At 46.0% G+C, this 25,211-nt stretch overlaps 4 protein-coding genes and 2 long non-coding RNA genes across 6 annotated transcripts in view; 1 reads left to right on the top strand and 5 right to left on the bottom strand.

Moving 5' to 3' along the window:
• Window positions 1-41: 41 nt before the first annotated feature.
• LOC138718246 (uncharacterized) lies at window positions 42-2,303 on the bottom strand. The gene is made up of 3 exons (XR_011337029.1): window positions 2,208-2,303; window positions 528-621; window positions 42-58 (listed from the first exon to the last, which is right to left on the bottom strand). It is a non-coding gene; the product is annotated as an uncharacterized lncRNA (long non-coding RNA).
• A 552-nt stretch (window positions 2,304-2,855) lies between these two features.
• LOC138718230 (protein ELYS-like) overlaps window positions 2,856-25,211 on the bottom strand; it is a 58,307-nt gene continuing 35,951 nt past the window's right edge. Inside the window, exons 5-8 of the mRNA XM_069852573.1 lie at window positions 4,390-4,571; window positions 3,973-4,034; window positions 3,148-3,238; window positions 2,856-3,061 (exon numbers count right to left, since the gene is read on the bottom strand). Of these exons, the coding sequence (XP_069708674.1) occupies window positions 2,892-3,061; window positions 3,148-3,238; window positions 3,973-4,034; window positions 4,390-4,571 (505 nt within the window). The 3' untranslated portion in view covers window positions 2,856-2,891. The remainder of the gene's footprint in view (window positions 3,062-3,147; window positions 3,239-3,972; window positions 4,035-4,389; window positions 4,572-25,211) is intronic.
• Window positions 4,655-9,049, bottom strand: LOC138717697 (protein ELYS-like). Its single transcript, XM_069851361.1, has 6 exons — window positions 8,974-9,049; window positions 8,254-8,461; window positions 6,884-7,000; window positions 5,844-5,928; window positions 5,107-5,257; window positions 4,655-4,791 (listed from the first exon to the last, which is right to left on the bottom strand). The coding sequence occupies exons 1-6, from the start codon at window positions 9,047-9,049 to the stop codon at window positions 4,655-4,657; spliced, it is 774 nt and encodes a 257-aa protein (XP_069707462.1).
• Window positions 10,130-18,027, bottom strand: LOC138718247 (uncharacterized). Its single transcript, XR_011337030.1, has 3 exons — window positions 17,575-18,027; window positions 12,408-12,536; window positions 10,130-11,473 (listed from the first exon to the last, which is right to left on the bottom strand). It is a non-coding gene; the product is annotated as an uncharacterized lncRNA (long non-coding RNA).
• On the bottom strand, window positions 18,151-21,244 carry LOC138717696 (MAD2L1-binding protein-like). Its single transcript, XM_069851360.1, has 3 exons — window positions 21,190-21,244; window positions 19,707-20,230; window positions 18,151-19,154 (listed from the first exon to the last, which is right to left on the bottom strand). Exons 1-3 carry the CDS (start codon window positions 21,242-21,244, stop codon window positions 18,630-18,632), a joined length of 1,104 nt encoding a protein of 367 aa, XP_069707461.1. The 3' UTR covers window positions 18,151-18,629.
• On the top strand, window positions 22,588-24,563 carry LOC138717694 (protein ELYS-like). The gene is made up of 5 exons (XM_069851357.1): window positions 22,588-22,781; window positions 23,520-23,610; window positions 23,697-23,786; window positions 23,939-24,079; window positions 24,442-24,563. Exons 1-5 carry the CDS (start codon window positions 22,686-22,688, stop codon window positions 24,561-24,563), a joined length of 540 nt encoding a protein of 179 aa, XP_069707458.1. The 5' UTR covers window positions 22,588-22,685.

Genomic DNA, 25,211 nt, shown 5'->3' with positions numbered 1-25,211 from the left:
CAATCGCATGTTTGTAGGTCTCCTTAATGCTTTCTAGCAGGTAGAGATCCAGCAGTGCCTGAGGGGAAAATGTTTTTTAAACACTCCCATCATTCATAAACCATTGACATTTGGCTGCAGTTGGGTGGGGAGGGGGATGGTGGTGTTTTCAGTGACCATGGCACTCACATGTAAACTGGGAGGGGGATATTTCCCAGTTCCTCCTTCCTCTCTGTCCCACAGCTTTGCAACTTCGTCTCCTAAGTGGGAAACTATGCCATCGATCATCAGGCAGTCAGAGTCCCACTTTCCTCTGGAACAAGAGATAGCGGGGATTTGGACAGGGGAAAACACCAATTCCAGCCCCTCAGTGCAACAGATTTCCTCCAGCCTCTATCTGAGTTACTAGAGAAGCAAGAGAAGTCAATCTCTAATACACTGCGGCTTCCACTGAAACTCATCCGGCTGCAAATACAAATGTCGACATAAAAGCCATTCACTTCCACTTCTGGATCTGCAGTGGAAGTGCCCCAGACCTGTAGACTTACCCTGACAAATTCTCCAGCTTCTGTCGCTGACCATTATAGCAGGTCTGAAGAAGAGGGTAATTGTAGGAAGGGGCAGACAAATGCATCGTCCCATCTACAGGCAATAAAGTAAAAGCAAGTTAAAGAAGTAATATCACATTTGTAAACTAAAAACATTGACTAAGAAAGATAAAAGATCATACAAGCTAAGCACCAAGAAGCACAGACAAGCTTCCAACTCTGAAAAGAAGCCAGTCCTGTTCCTGCCTTTGCTACCAGAGATGTGAGACACAAGACTCAATTCCGTCTTGTCCCAAGTACTGTTTCAAATTTACACCCAGTGTAGCATTCAAAACACGCAGCACAAGGTCAAGTTCACTATCAAAAATCCCAATTCTTGAAAAGAATGTTTTTCTAACCGTGTCATGTGAACATTTGTAAGACAATTGAGGCTGACAATAGGATTTATAATCCATCCAAATACACACGTGTTTCCAAGGTGTGCTTTTTCATCAAGCAAGAAATAAAACGTTCAAAACATGCAGGTCATGCTGTGACTCTAACAAACAATTCTCGAGTCTTTGTGGCTTAGTAGCCATTTGTTTAAAATTCTTCAATCACTGGAACAGGCTGCCCAGGGAGGTGGTTGAGTCTCCATCACTGGAGGCGGTTAAAAGGCAGGTAGGTGAAGTGCTTAGGGACATGACTTAGTAGTGGGCTGGCACGGTTTGACAAAGAGGGGATCCTTCCTGGAAAAATGATGCACCACCTTCCAGCAGGCAGCTCCACAGACAAGAGGAGAAGAGTTGATCTTGCATTCTGCCTTTCCAGACCTTTCCCCCTTGCCGCTTTTTCCCCCTTTTCCCTTTCCCACCCTTGCCCTTTCCTAACCTTCACCCTTGCCACCTTTCCCAACCTTTCCCCTTGATGCTTTCCCAAATTTTCCCTTTTCCCACTTTCCACTTTCCTGTCTTTCCCCCTGGCTGCCTTTCCCATCTTTCCCCATTGCCATCTTTCCCGCTTTCTCCTTTACCGCCTTTCCCTCTTGCCACCTTTCCTGAATTTCCCCTTGTCATCATGGCCCCTTTCCTGCTTTTTCCATTTCCAGCTTTTCCACTTTTCCCCCTTTCCCACTTTTTTGCCTTTCCTGCCTTTCCACCGTGCTACCTTTGCCACCTTTTCCACTTGCCGCCTTGCCCCTGCTGCTCTTCCAGCCTTTCCCCCTTCCTGCCTTTCCTGACATTTCCCAACATTCCCTCGTGACACCTATCCCTTCTTTGCCCTTGCCACCTTTCCTGCTTTTCCCTGCTTCCCCCTTCCTATCTTTCCCCTGCTTCCCCCTTCCTATCTTTCCCCTTTCTCCCCTTTCCCTTTCCTGACTTTCCCCCTTGTTCTTTGACGCCATCCCTGCCTTTTCCACTGTCCCCTTTCCCTCCTTTCCCCGTTGCCGCCATTCCCCATTCCCACCTTTCCAGCACTGCCCCTTTCCTGCCTTTGAGTTCTCCACTACTCAAAGGCCTGAGGTCTGAAGTCAAAACAGAAGTGTCTGAATGAACACCTTTCCTGGGTCTAACTGCAATAAATAAACTCTTTTGGCTGTAAAAGCCTAGTCCTGAAATAGTTTCACTGTGCTATTGCTCTCAAAGAGATGTTTTTGCTGGGTAGCCTCCTTGTGACCAATGCATTACAGTTCATGCTTACCTAAGCCCTCAGGAAGGAGACCAGACTGACAGAGCCAGATGACCATTTGTGCATACACAGAAAACTGGTTAGCTAACACCTCCTTATTTCTCAAGTTTGCAAAATCTGAAGAAAAGGCATAAGATTAGTTTTGTATGCGATTCCTTTCATTTTTACAAAAGTCCCTTCATCATACTAAATCGAGAGTATAAAAATAACATGGTACAATTCTCCATCTTTGCTTTTTTCACTCTGTATCACTCTCCGATGGGAAGAAAAACCCCACAAAAAGGATAATTGAGGAAGCTACAGAAACCTAAGTAACTTACTCTACAAGTCACTCATTTACACTGCCTTCTTATTTTTAGTATTGCAAATACACTATTTCAATGCAATTAACAACCAAAGCTCACGTTTGCAAAATTAGAACCCAAGTATCATCCCAAATCTTACTAAAACATACCAAAGATTTAGTAATGCTGTCAGACAAACCTTTCTCATTGAGCTGTTGTGGTTCTCTTTGGACACACTTTAAGACCGTGGTAAGGTTCCTCAGGACAGACTGGCAGTGCTGAAGGGACTGTAGCACTTCTGGGTCGACGGTGTTGCAAGAGCCATCAAATAGTGGAACACCTTTTTGAGAAGAGATATTGAATCATCAGCCTACAGAGCAATTCCAGCGTTTCAAGGTACACACGAGCCATATCACATACCAGCAGGTAACTGAATAAGCTCAAATATAAAGAATGATTTTACATCTGCAGAATGACTACGCTGGTACTCACATATGCCATCAAATTCATCTTTCGTGTAGATGACTTTTTTCCACGCACAGTCACGAATAAACTCTAAATTTGCTGCAGAACGTGGCTGCTCTTTAAAAGAAGAGAACAAAACAGAAATGAATCAACAGGTTCAAACTGAAAAAGAGAACCCAGAAAAGCAGCCTTAGAAGTCTTACTTTCAGAGGTCCAATGTTTAATGCATCCAGTCAGGAGTTCTAGAGAACCTGTCTGGACAGCCGCAGACAACATGGCCTCTAACTGCTCCTCCTAAGCAGAACAGACAAAATTAAATGAGAACATTCCATACTTTCAACATCTGAGCCATCAACAGTACAAGTCTCTGAACGAGATCAACACAATTCAGCAAAGGAACAAAAAAAAGTCTAGATTAAAGTTACTTCCAAGCTGGAGCTGATACCAGAACATCTGACTGGAATCTGAAGAGTCTGCACCACGCTTGCAAAACAAACAGCGTAGGGGCTAGGCCAACTTGCCAAGAAATTTGGTTTTAGCTACCACACCGTGCAGAACTGTTACTTGCCCCAACACACTTCCACAAATCAGAAATCCATTTCGTCTCAAACATTTACATAATTTTACTTTTTCTCCATTCTACCCCCCTTTTTCAAGTTAGTCAGGGATCTAAACCCTAACTCATGACTATGCAGGTAGTCCAACTGATGGGGAATGAAGATGTAGCAACTTTCCTGGACTTTCCCAAGAGTTCTGCTTTTGCTCCTCCAGCACTGCTCTATTTCTCCCTAGACAGTCAGTCCCTGGCCGGGCTTCAACTGGAGACAATGATAGTTTTACAGTCTCAACAGTGGACCTAAAACATTACTATTTGCAGGACACTGGCAGGATAGCATCACAATTATGTGGGGGGATGAGCGTAAAATGAGCATAAAATGGTCTCTGACACCAAAAGCAGCACATCAGAAAAAACGTAGCCAAGGATCATCTCTTTAGGCATTCTCAAGAAAGATAGAGTAAAAGCTCACCTCCTTCTGGAAACCGGTGCAAGTGACATGGACAACTCCAGACCTCAGCAAGCACACTCCATCTGCAGAAGCAATGAACGTTGGACAACAATCCATACTCTCGGAGTTATGTCATGATTAGTTTACATTGTTCCAACAGCAGTAACTGGAAAGACAGAACTGACTACCCATTGTCTTCATCAGATCACTTACAAGTTTGTGCAAAAGCACCAAACCCCAAACCCCAGCGGACAGTCAGATACCTTTCACAATATTAAATACCTCGTTAGTACAACATCATCAAGGCTGGGCTTGTGGGGCTTCGGGGTGTTCTGGTTTGGTTTGCATTTTGAGTGACAAACATTGAATGAGAGAACCAAGAAATGGCATCTGAGCTCAGTTTAAGCTTATCACTATTAAAAGCAGTGAAATACCTACCAAAATTATAGCCGCTTGCATTTAAAATCTGGTCAGGTGGTAGGTAAGAAGGTGGCGCTCCCCACGTTAGACTCGGCTGGTGGACCAGAACATCCAAAATGAGGTCTGGAGAAGCCATGCTGGTTGCATTATCCAGTGTCCACAGGGCAAAATAAGGGCAGTTGAGCGGTAAATTTTCTGGCCTTGAAGAAAACAAGTGCATAAGCTAAAAGCCAACATTTCTATGAATTATTTGTGAGGATAGTGAAAACAGCTTAATAAAATTCTACCTTATGGAATCCGGCATTTCAGCGTCACACCAGCAATTTATGTCAAACAACCCCAAGTAAGTAGATGGTTTTTCCTGACCGTACGTAGTCACTTGCCAGCAAAAGATCGAGATGCTGGTGTAAGGAGATGGTACTGTAAAAGACAAGACGTTGTTCCTTACTAGTAGAAAATACCATACACCTGATATTTTTAAAACATCCCTCTCTACTCTCGCTTAATTCTGTTATATAAATTGGAAACACAACGCTCCATTTCTGTCAAGAAGTGGAGTGATCAGCCTTCTCTGTGCCTTTTTTTCCCTGAATGTAGTCCCACATAACTTAAGCACTCTTTTTTTTTTTTTTAAAAATAAACACAACAAACCAGCCTACACAGATATTTAAGACCTGTCGACTATGGGTACAGAACAGCTTTCATTGCTTAGATGACACAGATATCAGAACAAACCTTCATTAGTGTTACCCTCTTTGTCAACACAGTCATAAAAGTCTTCCATGGTCTGACAGCTCAGTAATTTAATGTTGCTGGTTTGCCTTCTCCTGGGACAAATTTGACTTGCGAGATCTAAACTGAACCTTTCTTTACAGCCTTCCAAACCCTGGAGAAAAGACGAGAGAAAAGGTCATTTTGAGATACAAACGTAGGTTTGACCTCAATAGGAAAGAACGTATCTATCTAATATAAGATGGATATTGTATTGTATACACTTCCCATGAGTTTATTTCTGATGGCAAATAGACAGAGCTCAAGAGAAAACCAAGAAGATGAACCCAAAGATCAGAAAAGAATAAAGAGATACCTTTATCTGACCCCATTTTAAGAAGAGGAAAGAGACAGAAGCACATTCAAGTCTGCAGTTTGGTGAAACAAAGCCCTTCAAAGCCCTGTCTTCTTTTCCTACATGCCATTAATTCAATGTTCACATCCAGAATCATTGTATTCATAAAAGCTGCTTCCTTTTCAGGAATTTAATGTTCACAGGCTCTTTGCAGATGCATCCAGTTGGAACACACAGTGCTGCAGTCTAAAACTTGTTTTGAAAAAGTATGCACAAAGACCATGCCCAGGAAGGCTCAGCAAAGGATTTCTGGTTTTTCAGGTCTGCTCTGACTTTTGATGGGAAACATTATCTCTGCCAACTTCACTGAGAGTCGCTTAGCTTTTCCCACACACGCTCCTCTTACCTCATACATGACTTGTCCGCATGCCAAACGTTTTCGATCCCTGAATGTTAACTGCATCAGGTGTAAACTCAAAGCATCGCCTTTGCTGAAAGAGGTATAAATGATGAAATGTGATTACAAAGCTGCTTTACAGTCCTAATCATAATTGTATTAGGTCAAGACTGAAGTGTTCGTAAAAGCATGCTCTTCCTGAACAGAAAAACACCACTTCCCAAAAGAGGATAACTGGTCACCTCTAGACACTAAACCGTAGAGGAGGAAACTCTGACCCTAGCAGCTGCAGGGGCAAATGCCAACCACACCATTAGAAAGTTTTCACATATTGGATGGGCTAAAAATTGTTAGGAATAGTTCTTCGCAGTGAAGAGTTCTCAATCAGAACTGCTTTAAAGTCGTACTTCAAAAGATTCCACTCCAGGGGTAGTTGAGCTGGTTAAATAGCTTGCTGACACTGAGAGAGAGAGGTCTTTCTCCCTTGCCCTTGTACCAAAGTTCCAGGCCCTTTTGCTTACTCTGGATCCTGCCACACACTGATTTGATTCATCAGCCCAGCAGAAAACGTTGACTTTTCTAGTGAACAGTGATGGCTCTCGGCCAGGCGAGCTGAAAAGGCTCATCAAGGCTCCAAAGATGGCTGAAGCTTGCACAGGGGAATCAGCAATACCATCCCCTCTTTCCTTTCGGGGCAGCTGCTCTATTGACACCTTCAGTGTCCTAGATCGGCAGCCTCAACTACTAGTGAGGCTATTTTAAAACTGTAAATCATGAAGCACTCATCAAGAAACAAAGGAAATCTTTTCCAAATGCAAGCACAAAAATGTAGCCAGTGTTGTTTTGCCTTCTTTCACAAGGTAGGAACTAGTAGGCCCCTCCTTGCTTCTGTAAAGTCCTGTAAAAATCCCATTATAAGCTTAACACCTTGTGCAGCTGAGAGAATCTCCTGCCGAGCTAAATAAACAAAACAAAGATACATCTATCAACAGAATGTGAACAAATATATTGAAAAAAATGTCAGTGGCTTATTACACATTTTAATTCACCTTTCTTGTGTAGACTGAACAGCCCACAAGTAGCAACAATTGCGAGGATCATTCTCTGGCTCTTGAAAAGTAACTGCGTAGACAGGAATCCTTCTTTCTCCAAGCCGACAGTGGTGTCTACAGGTTTAAGAAAAAGGGGTGGTGGGAATAAAAGAAGAAAAAAGGTGAGTGATTTGTCCCTAACTGTTTGTAGAAAGGTAGAAGCATCCTCTGAGAAAGAGCACCTGACACGCTTATCCTCCAAGTGAAGAAGGTCGTTCTTCCATCTCAAAGAACTGAGTCAGGGGAGACACTATGCTTTATGCAGCAGTCAAGGAGCAACAAAATTACTGCCCATCAAATGATATAACCTGGATTTATGCCCTCCTCTGCCCTCAGCTGCCAGGCAAAAGAATGTTCCTACTGTTGTAGCCTACCCCCACACTGACCTGAGGAAGGCAGCATACCTCCTGAACACACTTAAACCAGCGCCAACGAGAAGTAGGCTCTTCTTTCTTTACTTGAACTATGTATATTTCTTCCAGACTTCTGAACCTTACTGCTACATTCACAATCTATTCTTGCCACCTAATTATTCCTTCACTCTCTATTTAGCCATCCAATAGCTTCCGAGGAGTCGCTGCAGATTTGCGGGAGTGAACCCCTATCTGAATCCGGTCAAATATTTCAAGTGAGGTTGCTCTTCGGTAGATTTAAAATCACTTCTTAATTTTCCTACTGCTTAGAGCTCTCTTATCCCTTATTCTCATCTCCAAGTGTTCCAGGCAAATTTCATTCACGTGTATCTTTGCCTTAGAGTGGGTCAATCCCCTATTTTTGGTCAAGGCTGAAATGTAGGAAACAAGTTATTTCCAGGCACAGATCAGCTATTGACTTTCCCCGTCTCCTTAGTTTCACCCCAGACACTTTTAAAAATATTATTAATAAAATCACATCATTAACACATTTCAGCCTTTCGGTGTACGGCCAAATTGCACTGACTGGTTCTGAAAGCTAATTTCTGAACTCTATTGCATCGAGATACACACAGTTCCTGGTTCCACTGAATGCTACCGATACAACAAGCTGTCCTAGAAAGAACAGCTCTGCCATATCCCAATCACTTGAAAAAAAACCAAGAAGCATGTTTCCTTCATTTGCTTAATCCACAGGCACAATAAGGAAAGCAATCTTAGTCCAGTGGGGAGAAGGTGACCCACTCATCCACCTCTGAGTTGACAGTTATTTCAGAAGAGGATTTCTAAACATTCCAAGGTTATACTCAACATTTCAGTCCCTCCAATAGTTCTCTTTCCATTAACATGCTTCCTTCAGCAAAAAATTGAGAGCCCTGCCCCTCCAGGCATGGCCAAGCCTAAAGCTCTACTTACTCCCTCTCCAAAGTTTTCATATTCCAGAGTGACAGGCATCCATCCGAAAAACCCACAACGAGCTGATTGATTCTGCTTATGTAGCAGAGTGTTGATATCGGTGTTCCTGATGGGTTTCGTAGTCGATAGCAAAGATGTCTCCCTCCCATGGTGGCAATTCGTCTTCTTGCCGGAATGTCCTCAGGAAACATAGCGAAAACGTGGAAATCTACACACACAAAACCAGACATGAACGTGTTGTGCTATTTAGGTTGCATTTTAAACACTGATGTGACAACACCTATAATCTCATTCCACCGTCCCAGGCAAAATATCATTTAAGCAACCCTTTGGTTTTTGCTTTTCCATTTTGTAGGCATTCAAAGAACAAAAGAACTCCCTGGTCGGGCAGGTATTCTCACTTATGTTTCAACATCAGGTAAAAGTGTAACCTTCCTAGAATGGTTTGGGTTGGATGAGACCTTAAAGACAGACAACTTCTCCTTGGACTCTGTAAATCAGCAGTTTGGGCCTCATGACGGAGCTGTTTCAAGTAACCTCAACTCCTGAAGGCAATTCTCTCACAGTCAGGAGCATTTGCAATCTGAATAGACAGATTAGAGATGTCATGTGTCTAAATGCATGATTTTGGATAAGTCCGATTTATTTTAAAAATCAAGCCTAAACTTCACCCCAAGTCAATTAACAGAAGCAGAAGAACATCCCTGAGGAACAGGGCACCTGTGACACAACTTCCCACCAGGCAGCTGCACTGGCTCAGGTGGTAAAATTCCTGCACCTCGACAGTAAGAATCATCGTGACGCTGGAATCTTGGAGGGAGGGGGGCAATTATACCCTTAGGATTAAGCCATTCCTATTTTACATCAGCACAGAACTGTAGGATGTCAAACTGCCCTCTGTAATCAGCAGTCACAAATACCTGCACACTGCTGCCTTCAAAGAGGAAGGAAAATATTGTTTATCAAAAAGACACACATTTTCCTGCTGTCAAAGTCAAGTTTAAAAACTGCAAGCTTACCCAATGCTTGTATTTCATTCAGACTGCAAGATATATGATCCAAACAAAGGTCAACCAGAAAGAGATTACCAACATCTGTAGCAACCGCTGTGATGCCAAAGAGCCACTGCAGGCTCTGGTGTAGGTGTTGAGCAGTCACATGGGGTCCCCCATGGTTACTTATGGGCTCCACAGCAATCACCTACAGGAAAACCACAAGTTAATATTTAAGATGTTTGACTGGCAAAACAGAAATAATTCAGAAGTGAAGTCAGAATTAGCACATCAGAAACATGCAAGTCAATACAAGATCATGAGACTTAAAACCAAAGCATTATTTCCCATTAGATGAAGAAAAAATTCTCTACAAAAAAATCTGTCATTGCTTTCATTTACTGGATTTCCTACAGTTTTTAACTGAGTTAACATCAGCTTAGATCATGCATTCTGTTACCACAGCTCACCAGCTTCCCCTTCCTACTTAGGTAATGAAATCTAAGAAAACTAAGAAAATCAGTTTTTAAATGCCCAACAGCACTTTTAGGAGAGTTAACAAAGCTTTTAAAAGCCAGGCTACAACAACGGCAACAAGAGTAGCAGCTCTTTAGGTAAAAAGCTAACTCCAGCTAAGGAAGAAGGGCACACTGCTCTTTAACATGCCAAGCACTCTGCCTGCAACTTTACGACAAGGTGAAGACAAACCCCTTGGCCCGTCTTGCAGTGCATCCAGGACAAGACTGACTGCTCTAGCAGTGATACAAGCACACGCAGACTCCAGCATTAAAGCTCTACAATGGAAGAACACGGGCTGTCCTCAGCCTTCGTACAAAATGCACATCGTACTTGTTCCCAGAGGCTATACACACACGGGATAAGGGGCTCATTAAAGCCTTGAGACAGCAATGATAAAATCAATATTAACAATGTTATGGCATTTTTCAATCAAACAGAATTTACTTCTGGATTACACACTTCTGTCAGCAGGCAGCTTGCCTTTCCAAAACCCAAAGAACCACCAAGGTGATAGGGAAACTAGCACAGGGGAGCACCAACTCAACTCCTGTCTTTAGAACTTACCACGGTACGAACCCTTACTACTCGTCATCACACTGCAGCATTACAAACCAACAAAACTCCACCTGTGTTCTAGCAAGTCCAACCCTACCACCTTATGGAAAACTGAGGGATAAATAAGCATTTCTCGCTTGCAGGTTCCAAGATGATAAAAATCGGGTGAATCTTGATGTTCTATCCACTTACGCTGATTCCTGTTTACATTGAGATAAAGGGACATCACATCCTCTGAGGTTATGGGTTAGAGAAGACAGAAAAAAATAGGAACATTAAACCAATGGACGCCATCTACACAAGCACAAGACACACCAAGCAGAGATTCAAGAGCTGCAGCCTGAAAGGCAATCGGACAACAGTCTCTCAGATAACTCACTAAAGGCTCTTTCTTCCTATCCAGAGTCAACATCAAAATGTCTTCTGCTCTCAAGTCACCTGCTTGCTGGCCTGAGATCAATGTGAATGTGTCTAAGCCATTTTCTGCAGAACTAGGGGACTCTAAGATCTTTTAAAGACAGTGTTTCTGACAGAAATTAAGCATGTAGGAAATGTATCCTACAGACACTTCAAAGAGTAGGCTTTCTTACTTTTTCACTCTGGCCAAAAGAAAGTTATTTTTCAATGCCTTTTTGTGTAAGTGGAGCAGTAGGTAACTATGTGCTCTATAAAAATCCCAGAAAACTCATTTTACTACCAGAAAACTCCAAAGATAATGGTATCATTAAGCCCGTGATTTTACATGGAGGCTCATTTAGCTGGAAACTCTGAAGTGATAATGTGTTAATGCAATACAGAAAAAACACGCCTGCAAAATGATGCTCCTAAGCTTTTCCTGAAACTTGGTTATGCAGCACATAACAAATAAAAGCCTTGTTCCTCTCATTAAAATGTACCTACCTTTCCGGGAAGAACAACTGCTTTAACCACTCCTGATGTTTGGAGGTCGTACAGGCACAGAACGCTTCTCTTGGCTTCTTCCAATGCAACCAGCAGTCCAGTTCTATTCGCCCACAAAAACTCCTTCACCACTCGAATAGTGAGAGGCTGTTCGTGCACTCCTCCAAAACGGTACGCAGAGAACCACTGTCCTGTCACCACGTTCACTATCTCCAGGTGAGGGCCACGTGCCAGCCACGCTAGATCATTTCTCCCTGGAAGAGAAAAGAAAGCTGCCTGAAGCAAGTTTCCAAGTAAAGACTGAAAACACAGTCCCTGCTCCTTTCCTTCAATTAAAGGTCCTAAGAGAGGAAGACAGACTAACCTAATTCTGGTCCGCTATTTCACATCACCCACCAAAATGCTCCAGTAATACCTCTTCAAATGGGCAGCCTTAGTGTTTTGCATTTGTACTTATCGTTCCTGCACATTCCTGGTTTTAGACACATTTCATTGCACTCGACAACTTTAAGCTCAAAGCAAATATTGACTCAATTACTGCCTTTACAGTCACGTAAACAGACTTTACCAGCTCTTGACAGAAGCCTAGACATGCAGATAGGCACCCAGCTCTACTTTCAGATCACCTCGGAAGTCCACCTCCTAATCTGCTCAGCCCCTTTCTGCAACTCTCACTGGGTACCCATCTACATCCTATTCAATACTCTGGGAAAATGGCTGCAGCGCTTCACTGTGTTATCCTCTTCCTTCCATTTTTATTCAGACTCACAAGAAAAAGCATCGGGCATTGCCTCTCTAACATTGTACAAGAACTATTTCTGCACCTGATGTTATGATGGTCACAGAGCTTGAGCGCTGAGTAAATATGGCCCAAAACAACGCTGTTACTCTTTTGAAAACTGCCTTTGATGCAACTAAAATTGAAGGAGGGCTGACTGACTCCGCATCTTTAAGTAAATTCTTTTCCTAGCACGGGATAGGTGCAGGTTGTTCTCATTTCAAGCTTTCACTTGACTAACCTTTAAAACTAGCATTTTTAATGGTTAAAACATCCTTTTCCTTCTTTCTCAACCTGATGCATCTTAACAGCAGCCACCTGACACACCCGATCCTATGAACCAGTGCTTCAGGTAACCTCCAGGCAATAATTGCTTTATACCAAGACCAAAGTTAAAGGAAAATGCTCACCGCCAGAAAACTTCCCGCACAGCACAGAACCTTGGGTGATCTCATCTTTCCCAAGTGCCTGAAGAGTCCCCTCTGGGAACTGCAACAGGCTGCTCGTCACCTGTGCTGTTAGGTCTCGCATTCTTCACTCTAAATAAAGAAAAAAATAGGAAGAGACTCATGTCAGCCATAAACATTTTTGAGATTGACACAAGTTTCATCAGTGCGCTGTGAAAAACCTCCTCTACCTTGTGTGTAGCTCATTTCCTTACAAAGATGGCTCTCAGGACACTTTAGGGTCTCACAGCAGAGCAAAAAGAGAATCCTTTGCTTTGCTGCTGCCTGTGAAACCCACAACAACAAGAAGTGAAATGGAGGTATTGACAAGATAAAGATCAGGGAAAAAACAAGACGCTCTGTTCAAGCCTGCTTATCGAGGTTAGTAAGGTGGGATCTGAGAAAAATAATCTTTTGAAAAGTTTCACAGGACCAGGTATGAGTTCCTATTTCTCCTTTCCCTTGGTTTCATAATTTATTCTTTACTGTCAATTGTCTTTGAGTAGCTATCAGGCATCACTTCAGTTGTGCTCCCTTTTGGCACCTTTCTTTTGACTGTTAAGGCAAGCTAAGTTCTTAACTACCTTCATTCTCAACTCCTTCCAGAAAAAATGTACCACAGATAATTTCACACAAGAAGCAATACGGATTTTCATAGCTCATCACTTAGAAAGCAGTTTTCCAAACCCTTATGCTGTAAACAGAACAAGCACTTGAAACTGCTGGGGTTTTCTATGGTTAAATCCTCATCCTCATCATTCGAGTTCCTTCCTTTCTCTCCTTATCACATCTCTGCAGAGTGGAAAGTGTCCTCGCCCACGGCAAGAAGCTTGGAACTGGGCGATCTTTAAGTTCCCTTCCAACCCCAATGATTCTATGTTTCTATGAAAGAGCATTTAGTGAGCAAGTGAGCAGGTGACTGAGGGAGTGCCACTGGGTCATTTCTTTGCTACTTGGGCAGAAGAACCTCCCACTGACATCTCAGGCAAACCCCCAATGTTTAATCCAAACCCTAAGCTCTAGTCTAAGAAGTTGCTAGCCTAACAGAGACGGTCTGTCTCAGAATTTTGCCATCAGGCTTCCAGGGTTTGCGTGGATGCTCCACAAGCTGTCTGAGAAGCACAAGGCGACACCAGAAGAGGAGAAGAAGAAACAATTTCAGCTCTGTATCCTCTCAATCCCCAACATCTAAGCTCCTGCATCCATGCAGGCCAAAGATTTGACTTCCCTTTACATGACAAAAATAAACAAAAGCACCACAGACCACAATTTGACACCGGAGCCACCTCCGACAGTTCTCCTCTCACACAACTGCCCTTTCCCTCCAGAAGTACCCTCCCCATCTAACAGGGCTAAGCTAGCAAAAGTTCCAAAAAGTTCCTCATTTCTACACATGATGCTCTTTTCTACATTGCTTGGAGTACCTGGGCAGCAGACACAGGTCCTCAGTGTCCTCGTACACAACCAACTCACAGCCTTGCGACAGAGCAAGCAGCAGCCAACCAGTCTCTTCTAGTCACCGCACTGGTGTGGCATCGCACCCACCACTCGCTCCTCTCACCACGGGTTACGCGGTGACCGCATCACAAAGAAAGGGAAGGCCTTCTTGACTCATTGGACGTCTCCTGGTCCAAACACCCCTGGTCAAGAAGGGTCACCTAGCAACCTGCCCAGCTATTGAGCATCACATTCTGAAATGTACATTTACATATAGCAACCCCAAAAGCTGAACTGCAAAAACATTTGCAGCACGCACAACAGGCCCAGTGTTTGTTGAATCTCAACTCCCAGTCTCAGTCTTCACCCATAACACAAGTGCTAGACCAGCAGAGGCTTCTCACCATTACTGCTCTGCCACAACCACATTGAACCATAGACCCCAAAAGGGGTTCAGCCCAAGGTACCGTTCAGTACCATCAAGTGTAGGACTTTCCTATCTAAAATGCAGAGCTGAGACTGATTGGAAAAGAAACACATTACCTTGTGAAGAAGATGGCACAACAGCTCATTCTTTCGTATTTAATGAAAGGTGGGCACCACATCCCTGCTTAGCTCAGAGAATTGGAAAGCTCTTAAGGCAGTTAGAGTGCAGGCTGAGCGGCTCACTGCTCCCCGTTGCAGTTGTGTTTCTCATTTCTCAGAGCACTGTGGCCGCATGTGATCTGCTCAAGGTCTTCAGAACCTGTATGTTTGTAGACAAGGTTTGAGAAGGATTATTTCTGTGATGCTTGGGGCTTATGTACCATGGCCTGGAGGCCTCGCAAATGAAGATGCTCAACATACATACCTTTTCATGCAAAATATATATGACCTGCAAGAGTCTGGTTACTCACATACCCAAGCCACCAAAGCAGACACTGCAGGTAATGAACCTTCTCTAGATCACTATGAACAGACTATATTAACTGCTTATCCTATATAGAAATACAGTTGCACAAGTACCAACTGTGTTTGAGAAGCAATGAGTTCTGGTGACTGAATGCAAGAGACGGGGACAAGAACCATGTCCAATGCTGCGGTGAAACTTCTCCAGGTGACTGTGGCAGCCACCAAAGTCAGAAGGTTCCTATAGACTCTCCACAGCACTACGTCCAAAGATGCAGTTAACTGCATAACAAAGGTGCAGCTGAGTCTTCTAGGGCTGGAGTGTACGTTCCCACAGGGATTGCGGCTTCCCTGAGGAGCCAGTGCATCCACCACGTGCCTGGGCAAAGGAGACCTTCAAGAACATCGTGACTTACTCTTACATGCCACATGGAGGGCATTTTGCCGCCTTTGAGGAACCAGAGCTTCTGACACAAGACATCATGCACTTTGTCAGAAACATGAAACAGCTGTGAACATGCAGTTTAAATACACACATGGAATGGAAATGAGTTCCTCTGCCACCTGCAGAGCCTTTATATTGAGGAATTAAATTAAAAAAAAGGTCATCACACACAGAAGCCAATATTTTATTTGGATAACTTATAGTTCTAAACTTGTTAACCTCAAAAACTCTTCATAACAACAACACAAAAAAGCATCTTGTCTTTCATTCCCAGCACCACCTCATTGCTGCATTCATAGTTCAACTATAACAGAATATGTAAACAGTTCACCACAGCCACATTGTATTCAGTCAGGGAAGCGAGTAGAAAGGAAATGGGTTCCTCAGAACCAAGTCTTCTGCTCAAAACCTTCTTTAAATACCTGAGTGTTAGCATCCTGAAATACGCATTACAAGCACCTTGGGTGGAAGTGGAAAGGGTTTTCATCTCCTGCCCTCATGCTACATTCAGGTCACATTTAATTCATGAGACCTGCAATTACACATTCAAGTGGGCAGCTGCACGCACAGCAGCCTTCCGCATTCTAGCAGTTTCTCCTCCAGAGAAGCTTTAGCAGTTACTGCACAAAACAGCTGTTAATGGATAAGAGGGCAGAGACAGCACCCCTAGTGTTCTCCAAACTCAAAAATATCAACTACCTTTCCTCCTAGTTCTATAGTCCCATTTAATTCCAAAATGCCAAAGTTAAAATAGGCACCAAGCACAGAGGTCAACATTTCAACACTTCAACATTTACTCTCCTTTCAAAGGATTTCCACCACCCCACCCTGCAGTTCTTGATAGCCAGAAGCTGCAAACAACCCCACAGAATCACTAGGTTGGAAAAGACCCACAGGATCATCAAGTCCAACCATTCCTATCAAATACTAATCCATGACCCTCAGCACCTCATCCACCTGTCCCTTAAACATCTCCAGGGAAGGTGAATCAACCACCTCCCTGGGCAGCCTGTTCCAGTGCCCAATGCCCTTTCTGTGAAAAAAAATTTTCTCATGTCCAGCCTGAACCTCCCCTGGCGGAGCTTGAGGCCATTTCCTTTTTTCCTGTCCCCTGTCACTTGGGAGAAGAGGCCAGCTCCCTCCTCTCTACAACCTCCTTTCAGGTAGTTATAGAGAGCAATGGGGTCTCCCCTCAGCCTCCTCTTCTCCAGGCTAAACAACCCCAGCTCTCTCAGCCGCTGGACTTGTTCTCCAGCCCATTCACCAGCTTTGTTGCTCTTCTCTGGACTCGCTCCAGAGCCTCAACATCCTTCTTGTGGTGAGGGGCCCTGAACTGAACACAGGATTCAAGGAGCGGTCTCACCAGTGCCGAGTACAGAGGGAGGATAACCTCCCTGGACCTGCTGGTCACGCCGTTTCTGATACAAGCCAAGATGCCATTGGCCTTCTTGGCCACCTGGGCACACTGCTGGCTCATGTTCAGTCCCTGTCAACCAACACCACCAGGTCCCTCTCCTCCTGGGAACTATCTAGACAGACTTCTCCTAGTCTGTAGCACTGCACAGGGTTGTTGTGCCCCAAGTGCAGGACCCGGCATTTGGCCTCGTTAAACCTCATGCAGTGGTCTCAGCCCAGTGGTCCAGCCTGTTCAGATCCCTTTGCAGAGCCTCCCGACCCTCCAGCAGATCCACACTCCCACCCAGCTTAGTGTCATCCGCAAACTTACTAAGGGTGCACTCGATGCCTTCATCCAGGTCATTGATAAAGACACTGAACAGGGCTGGACCCAGCACTGAGCCCTGGGGACACCACTTGTCACTGCCCTCCAGCTGGAGTTAACTCCATTTAGCTCCACACTCTGGGCCCGGCCATCCAACCACTTTTCCACCCAGGAGAGTGTGCGCCTGTCCAGGCCAGAGGCTTACAGTTTCCAAAGCAGAATGCTGTGAGAAACTGTGTCAAAGGCTCTACTGAAGTCCAAGAAGACTACGCCCACAGCCTTTCCCTTGTCCAGTAGGCGGGTCACCTTGTCACACAAGGCAATCAGGTTACTTTGGCAAGACCTGCCTTTCGTGAACCTCTGTTGACTGGGCCTGATCACCCGGTTCTTTTACATGTGCTTCATGAGAGCACTCAAGATCACCTGTTCCATGACTTTCCCTGGCACTGAGGTCAGACTGACAGGCCTGTGGTTCCCTGGATCCTCCCTCCGACCCTTCTTGTAGACGTGCACAGCATCAGTCAGCCTCCAGTCCAGTGGAACTTCCCCAGTCAGCCAGGACCTCGCTACCAGGAGGCTCGAGTTTCTCTTCAAACAGGACAGTTATTGGAGCCGTTAAGCTCATTAAGCTGCAGACGCACCCAGACGACTGAAGAGACCTCCAGCAACTGCCTAGTCCTGACACACTGTGCTCTGCTCCCTCCAACTCCCACTTGTACCAGACACCAGGCCAGAAGGAAAGGCTCGTGTTCTGCTTCCAGGGACATTCTGACTTGGAAGGGCAATGTGACAGGTAAAGCTGATGTGGAATTTGATCACACTCCCCTCCCCTTTTCTTCACCTTTCAGAAACATTTAGAGCTTAACACTTCTAAGAGGTGAAAGTAAACAAGAAACTGACTTTGTTGTTGTTGTTTTAAGCAAACATAAACTGGGATATTGCGGCAGGTGTCCCAGCTTCCTCTGAAGAGGGTTAGAGCAGAAACTGCTTACTTTTAATTGTAACTGTGTGTCTAACTGATTGTCAGGGCTCTTGGACTAAAGCTTAGTTAAAAAAATAGGAAGATGCGATTCCCACAGGGCCGCTCAGCCTCTTCTCACCAGCACCAGGTGGTGCTAAGTACGAGACCTCCTCGTCACTGAGCAATCCCGCTCTTTGGATTATTAAGTAACTGAAAGGATTTACAGGGAAGTTAATTTTCTCAGAGAGATGGGCAAACTCTTGAGTACTCAGGCCTGATCAGCCTGCAGGGGAAGTTCTCCTTTTACAGAAGCAGAATAGATAAGAGCGGTGATGGCCTTGATGGCAAAAGCCAAGTGTATTCACATACGGACACATTAAAAGTCGGGAGAGAGAAGACTGTCTCCAGTATTTGCCAATTCACTGAGCATGCAACAGGAAACTTTTATTCCCCACACAGTAATTCATCTCCTGTGCCACAACTCGGGTCCCTATAGATACACTCTGGGGGGGCGTGTGCGTGCGGCTGTGCCTTAACGGGTATTGGCTTTCATCAACAATTCCAGAGGTGAGGACAGAGGAACAGGGTCGAGCTGTAGGAAGACAGGAGATGCCCTGGAGAAGAGATCCAAACGGACAAGAATATGCGGTTACATTTGAGAAAGTCACTGTCCCTTAAAGCACCACCAAAGTTCATTCAGTAACCCACTAGAGTTCCACAGAGCACAGGTCATTCTCAAAAGCCTTTGAGGGTCACCGGTGCTTGAAACCAGACATAATCCTCCCAAGCAGAAGCCATGTGCTGATGAGCCAAGGCGCTTACGTCGATGCCTCCATCACAGGACAAGTTCACGGTCAGTTTCCTCCCTCGCGTCGGCACTTTATAGTTGAGCTTGGGCCGGAACCAGTCAACACCACAGCCGCGGTGCCCCAGGAGCATGACAACAGTGCCCACGACAGGGAGATCCTCGAGTTCACTGAAGACATCCGCAACAAAGAGGGAGTGAAAAAGCTTGCGAACGCAGGATGCAGTTTCCAGGCTCTCCTCAGCACTGCCCTCACAGATACTCTCCAAGTTGAGCTCATAGAGCTCCTTGGGGCTCATAACATTGCCTCCAAGTAGAAAAAGAACCCGAGGAACACGTGTCAAACTAAACATCACTTCCATGTGCTGGAACAGTCCCTCTAGGTCCGTCAGCAGCTGCTGGCATTTCTTGCTTGTCGAGTCTAGGAAGGGTGGCTTCTTACTCGCATCTTCATCCTGGAAGGCAAAATAAACGAGGAGTAGCACATTTCCTCATTAGGAGGCATTAGTCCCAACGCGCTCTGCAGAAAGCACGGCCCATCCATCCCTGGAAATCAAGGAACACTCAGAGGGCTCCTTTGTAAGAGACATCGGTACCCACATACAGAATCAGGAGACCCAAGAGGAACCCAGAAAAGGCCGCTCTGTCACTACTCAGTGTGAATCTGAACCACATCACTAATGAATTCCCACGGGAATTACGAGCCCCATCTTTTAAAGATCGGCCGCCACTCCAAAGCCACAGAACGTTAACTGTGCTCTCTTCTTCGAGCCGCTTGAGTAACAAACAAAGCGGTAACAGGCTTTGAGCACGAAGGGGGCGACGAGAGATCCCCAGGAAGCGGCTGAGGCCTCCCGGCCCTTAACCCGGAGCTCGGCTCCCAAACGCCGCTGCGGGGGCACCGGGGGACGCGGCCCCAGCGAGCGCTCGGCTCGAGGAGCGGCTGCCGCGCCCAGACACGCGCGGCCGGGGCAGAACCGGCCCGGGGCTCCCTCCCGGCCCCTCACCCGACGGCAGAAGCAGCCGAGCCGCTCGTAGGGCAGCGGGAGCTGCTGCCGCTGGTACAGGACGTGCTTGAGGAGCTCGACGGCGAAGCGGCAGCCGCTCTCACGGCTCACGGCGCCCGGGAACGACACCCGCACCGAAGGGCACGCCGCCCCCGGCTCGCTCCGCCGGCGCTTCGCCCCTTCGCGGCGATCCAGGGCCGGGGAGAAGCCGCCGAGACCGGAGCGCGGAGCCGCCGCCTCCCGCCCGACGCGGCTCGAACGGGCGCCGCCGCGAGGCATCACGGGAGCGGCGGGGCGGCTTCCGGGGCGGCTTCCGGCGTCGCGGCCGCCACATCCGGTGCGGGCAGCGGCGCTTCCGCCCGTCGTGGCAGGAGGAGGGGCCGCTTCCTGCTCCGGGCCCGGGCCGGGCCGCCGGCTCCGCTCCCCGGCAGAGACGCCGCCCGCGCTCCCCTCCTCCCGCAGCCAGCGGGACCCGCCGCGTTTGCAAACAGCCCCTGGGCTCGGACTGCAGCTCCCGTGGGCCCCTGCGGGAGGGCGCGCGTTCCGGGAGCGGGGCACGCCGGGAGTTGTAGTTCTGATGCATGTCCCTTCAACGGGAAGGGAAATGCCCTAGGAAAGGACCCGCAGAAACGCCTCGGAGCGTCTCTGTGTCGTGGGCAGAATCCCTTCTCCTTACGGACAGACGCCACAGCTCGCCCGTGTTTAAAAAGCCTCCTCGGAGCACTATCGGAGAGCTTTCTGCCTCTGTCCCAGGGCTGTGGTTTTGCTGTTTCAGGTGCTGTTCCGGCATGAGGAAAACTGAAAAAAAAGAGAGAGAATAACGCTTCTTCTAGTGTATCTTAGAGCTGCAGCTCCATCTAAGCTTCCAGATGCTGCCGTCCTGCGGTCCCTTTATGATTGGCATCATTTTCTCGAGGGACGTAACGCGTTTCAGCTGCACAAGTCTCATCCTGACACAGAGCTTGCTTCTGGTGTTTGTCTCTCACTCTCCTCACTAATATGCAGGGTCACTCCTGCTGCATCGATAGAAAAAGCACCTAAGGCAATGTGACCATCTTGTATTTTTTTCCGGCTGGTTCAGCAGCTGGATGAAAGCAGCAGGATCCAAACACAACCAAACTTACCAACTCTCCCAGGTCCACTCACTAATCTTGGCAAGGTGTGACCTGCTCCTCGAGGAAGCACCCCAAGGCCAAGCAGCAGTCCTGCAAATCCTGGGGGCCCTCCAGTGGGAACAAGGAGCTCACCTTCCTATGCATAACACCACTTTTCTTCTTCTTCTTCTTTCTTTTTGGGCTTTTTTCTGTTTTGGGGTCTCTGGTTTTCTCACTAATAATTGCACATAATTCTAATCCAATCCTCATAAATGCTGTTAATATCAAAACCTGAGATGGAGGGAGGAAAGCTGATGACTTCTGGTTGTGAAATGAGCTAATGAACAGCGGTGAGAGTGGAGCACAAAAGCTTTAAGCAGAGTTCTTACATGGCCTGTGATGCTGCCACGACTTGGAAATGATTGTTTGGACCTTTAGAGCCATTGCAAGCTCCTCACTGGGATTTCTGGCCTTGCTGTACTGCTCTGCCCTTCATCTCACGGTGTGAAGGCCTTTCATGCAGGAAATCAAGTTTACTGTCTTAGAGTATGACTGGGCAGCAAATGGTGCTCACTAACAGGGGATCTTTGTGAATATGGTCTCCAGACTTATCCCAGGGACCAGCTGTCTCCCTTTGATTTGGTCAGTGGCCACTAGCAGCGAGCTGCTGGCTGCTGCTGTTGCAGGGCAGGGCAAGATCTGGGAGCTTCAGGTCTCCTTCCCTGTGCTCCTCCAGGCTTTTGCAATCCTGCTCACCCCATGGTATCCCTCTGCCTTTGAACTACACTCTCTTCCTTTGCTTTTAATGAAGTTCCTTGAGGCTAAGGAGGCTTTCCTTTTCTTAACTGGATTTGGCTCCCACAGGCCAAAGATAGTGGATGCCCTATTTCCCTGCATGACTGACTTCTGAAGGGGCACGGTCCCCATGGTCCAAGAGGTCCAAGCCAGGACTGCCTATGCACACACAACTCTTCTTGGTTGGTATTGTCTCAAAAAAGACCTGCCCAACAACGGGATTGCATGGGAAAAAAGGGAGAGCTCACCATGTGTGGCTTTGTCCTGACGGTTAAGTAATAGCCCCAAGCACATCACCCTACCTGCAACAGATGAGCAAAGGTTTCCCCTTCCCAGTGAGGTCTCATGATATTCAGCTGATTGGCAGGAGATTTATTTTGCACTGAAGTCTACTCCAGCTCTAAACTGCAGGTTCTGTGCTCAGCGTCAGTGATCACATTCTTGGAAGAAACACTGACTTCCTAAGCACTTCCAAGCTGTTAATTCTTGGATCTCATTAACAAGACCCAGCTTGAACATCTGAGACCAGATTTGCAGGAACACTTTGCTCCAGCCTCCACCAGCAACCTGCCCATGAGGCCTCTGTGCTACTCCACGATATCTTATATATAACTCAGATCACAGGAGCGATGAACGACTTGGGAGGGCCTGGGAAAATCTCTCCTATGCCCTTTTCCCCCTTCACAAATGCTCCTTTCTTGCCTAGAAAGCCTGTCATCATTTCTGCAAGTACCTTCCTCCAATACCTTTCCTTTGGTCCTCTATTCTGCATTGTATGTACAATAAAAGTTAGTGTTTTCCCAGCTGGACAGAGCCCTCTAGGGCTCGCACACATTGCTGGTTTTTGGGTAAGTGATTGTGGTGGAGGCTTCCAGGGTTGGCTCAGATAATCCAAGTGCCTAACGGCCTGGGCACAAGGAATTTCTTATACAGAAATGTGAAAGGCATCTGACTGTCCGCTGGGGTTTGGGGTTTGGTGCTTTTGCACAAACTTGTAAGTGATCTGATGAAGACAATGGGTAGTCAGTTCTGTCTTTCCAGTTACTGCTGTTGGAACAATGTAAACTAATCATGACATAACTCCGAGAGTATGGATTGTTGTCCAACGTTCATTGCTTCTGCAGATGGAGTGTGCTTGCTGAGGTCTGGAGTTGTCCATGTCACTTGCACCGGTTTCCAGAAGGAGGTGAGCTTTTACTCTCTCTTTCTTGAGAATGCCTAAAGAGATGATCCTTGGCTACGTTTTTTCTGTTGTGCTGCTTTTGGTGTCAGAGACCATTTTATGCTCATTTTACGCTCATCCCCCCACATAATTGTGATGCTATCCTGCCAGTGTCCTGCAAATAGTAACGTTTTAGGTCCATTGTTGAGACTGTAATACTATCATTGTCTCCAGTTGAAGCCCGGCCAGGGACTGACTGTCTAGGGAGAAATAGAGCAGTGCTGGAGGAGCAAGAGCAGAACTCTTGGGAAAGTCCAGGAAAGTTGCTACATCTTCATTCCCCATCAGTTGGACTACCTGCATAGTCATGAGTTAGGGTTTAGATCCCTGACTAACTTGAAAAAGGGGGGTAGAATGGAGAAAAAGTAAAATTATGTAAATGTTTGAGACGAAATGGATTTCTGATTTGTGGAAGTGTGTTGGGGCAAGTAACAGTTCTGCACGGTGTGGTAGCTAAACCCAAATTTCTTGGCAAGTTGGCCTAGCCCCTACGCTGTTTGTTTTGGAAGCGTGGTGCAGACTCTTCAGATTCCAGTCAGATGTTCTGGTATCAGCTCCAGCTTGGAAGTAACTTGGGAAATCAAGACTTTTTTTTGTTCCCTTTGCTGAATTGTGTTGATCTCGTTCAGAGACTTGTACTGTTGATGGCTCAGATGTTGAAAGTATGGAATGTTCTCATTTAATTTTGTCTGTTCTGCTTAGGAGGAGCAGTTAGAGGCCATGTTGTCTGCGGCTGTCCAGACAGGTTCTCTAGAACTCCTGACTGGATGCATTAAACATTGGACCTCTGAAAGTAAGTCTTCTAAGGCTGCTTTTCTGGATTCTCTTTTTCAGTTTGAACCTGTTGATTCATTTCTGTTTTGTTCTCTTCTTTTAAAGAGCAGCCAAGTTCTGTAGCAAATTTAGAGTTTATTCGTGACTGTGCATGGAAAAAAGTCATCTACACGAAAGATGAATTTGATGGCATATGTGAGTACCAGTGTAGTCATTCTGCAGATATAAAATCTTTCTTTCTATTTGAGCTTACTCAGTAACCTGCTGGTATGTGATATGACGCGTGTGTACCTTGAAACACTGGAATTGCTCTGTAGGCTGATGATTCAATATCTCTTCTCAAAAAGGTGTTCCACTATTTGATGGCTCGTGCAACACCGTCGACCCACAAGTGCTACAGTCCCTTCAGCGCTGCCAGTCTGTCCTGAGGAACCTTACCAGGGTCTTAAAGTGTTTCCAAAGAGAACCACAACAGCTCAATGAGAAAGGTTTGACAGCATTACTAAATCTTTGGTATGTTTTAGTAAGATTTGGGATGATGCTTGGGTTCTGATTGTGCAAACATGAGCTTTTGTTGATAATTGCGTTGAAATAGTGTATTTGCAATACTAAAAATAAGAAGGCAGTGTAAATGAGTGACTTGTAGAGTAAGTTACTTAGGTTTCTGTAGCTTCCTCAATTATCCTTTTTGTGGGGTTTTTCTTCCCATCGGAGAGTGATACAGAGTGAAAAAAGCAAAGATGGAGAATTGTACCATGTTATTTTTATACTCTCGATTTAGTATGATGAAGGGACTTTTGTAAAAATGAAAGGAATCGCATACAAAACTAATCTTATGCCTTTTCTTCAGATTTTGCAAACTTGAGAAATAAGGAGGTGTTAGCTAACCAGTTTTCTGTGTATGTACAAATGGTCATCTGGCTCTGTCAGTCTGGTCTCCTTCCTGAGGGCTTAGGTAAGCATGAACTGTAATGCATTGGTCACAAGGAGGCTACCCAGCAAAAACCTTTGCTTTGAGAGCAAAGGCACAGTGAAACTATTTCAGGATTATGCTTTTACAGCCACATGAGTTCAGTGGAGTTAGACCCAGGAAAGGTGTTCATTCAGACACTTCTGTTTTGACTTCAGACCTCAGGCCTTTGAGTAGTGGAGAACTCAAAGGCAGGAAAGGGGCAGTGCTGGAAAGGTGGGAATGGGGAATGGCGGCAACGGGGAAAGGAGGGAAAGGGGACAGCGGAAAAGGCAGGGAAGGTGTCAAAGAACAAGGGGGAAAGTCAGGAAAGGGAAAGGGGAGAAAGGGGAAAGATAGAAAGGAGGAAGCCGGGGAAAGATCAGAAGGGGGAAGCAGGGAAAAGCAGGAAAGGTGGCAAAGGCAAAGAAGGGAAAGGTGCCACAAGGGAATGTTGGGAAATGTCAGGAAAGGCAGCAAGGGGGAAAGGCCAAAAAAGCAGCAGGGGCAAGGCGGCAAGAGGAAAAGTTGGCAAAGGTAGCACAGTGGAAAGGCAGGAAAGGCGAAAAAGTGGGAAAGGGGGAAAAGTGGAAAAGCTGGATATGGGAAAACCAGGAAAGGGGCCATGACGACAGGGGAAATTCAGGAAAGGTGGCAAGGGGGAAAGGCCG

The sequence above is a fragment of the Phaenicophaeus curvirostris genome, chromosome 2, assembly GCF_032191515.1.
Source record: "Phaenicophaeus curvirostris isolate KB17595 chromosome 2, BPBGC_Pcur_1.0, whole genome shotgun sequence".
Lineage (NCBI taxonomy): Eukaryota > Metazoa > Chordata > Aves > Cuculiformes > Cuculidae > Phaenicophaeus > Phaenicophaeus curvirostris.
This window is presented reverse-complemented; position numbering and strand designations above follow the sequence as displayed.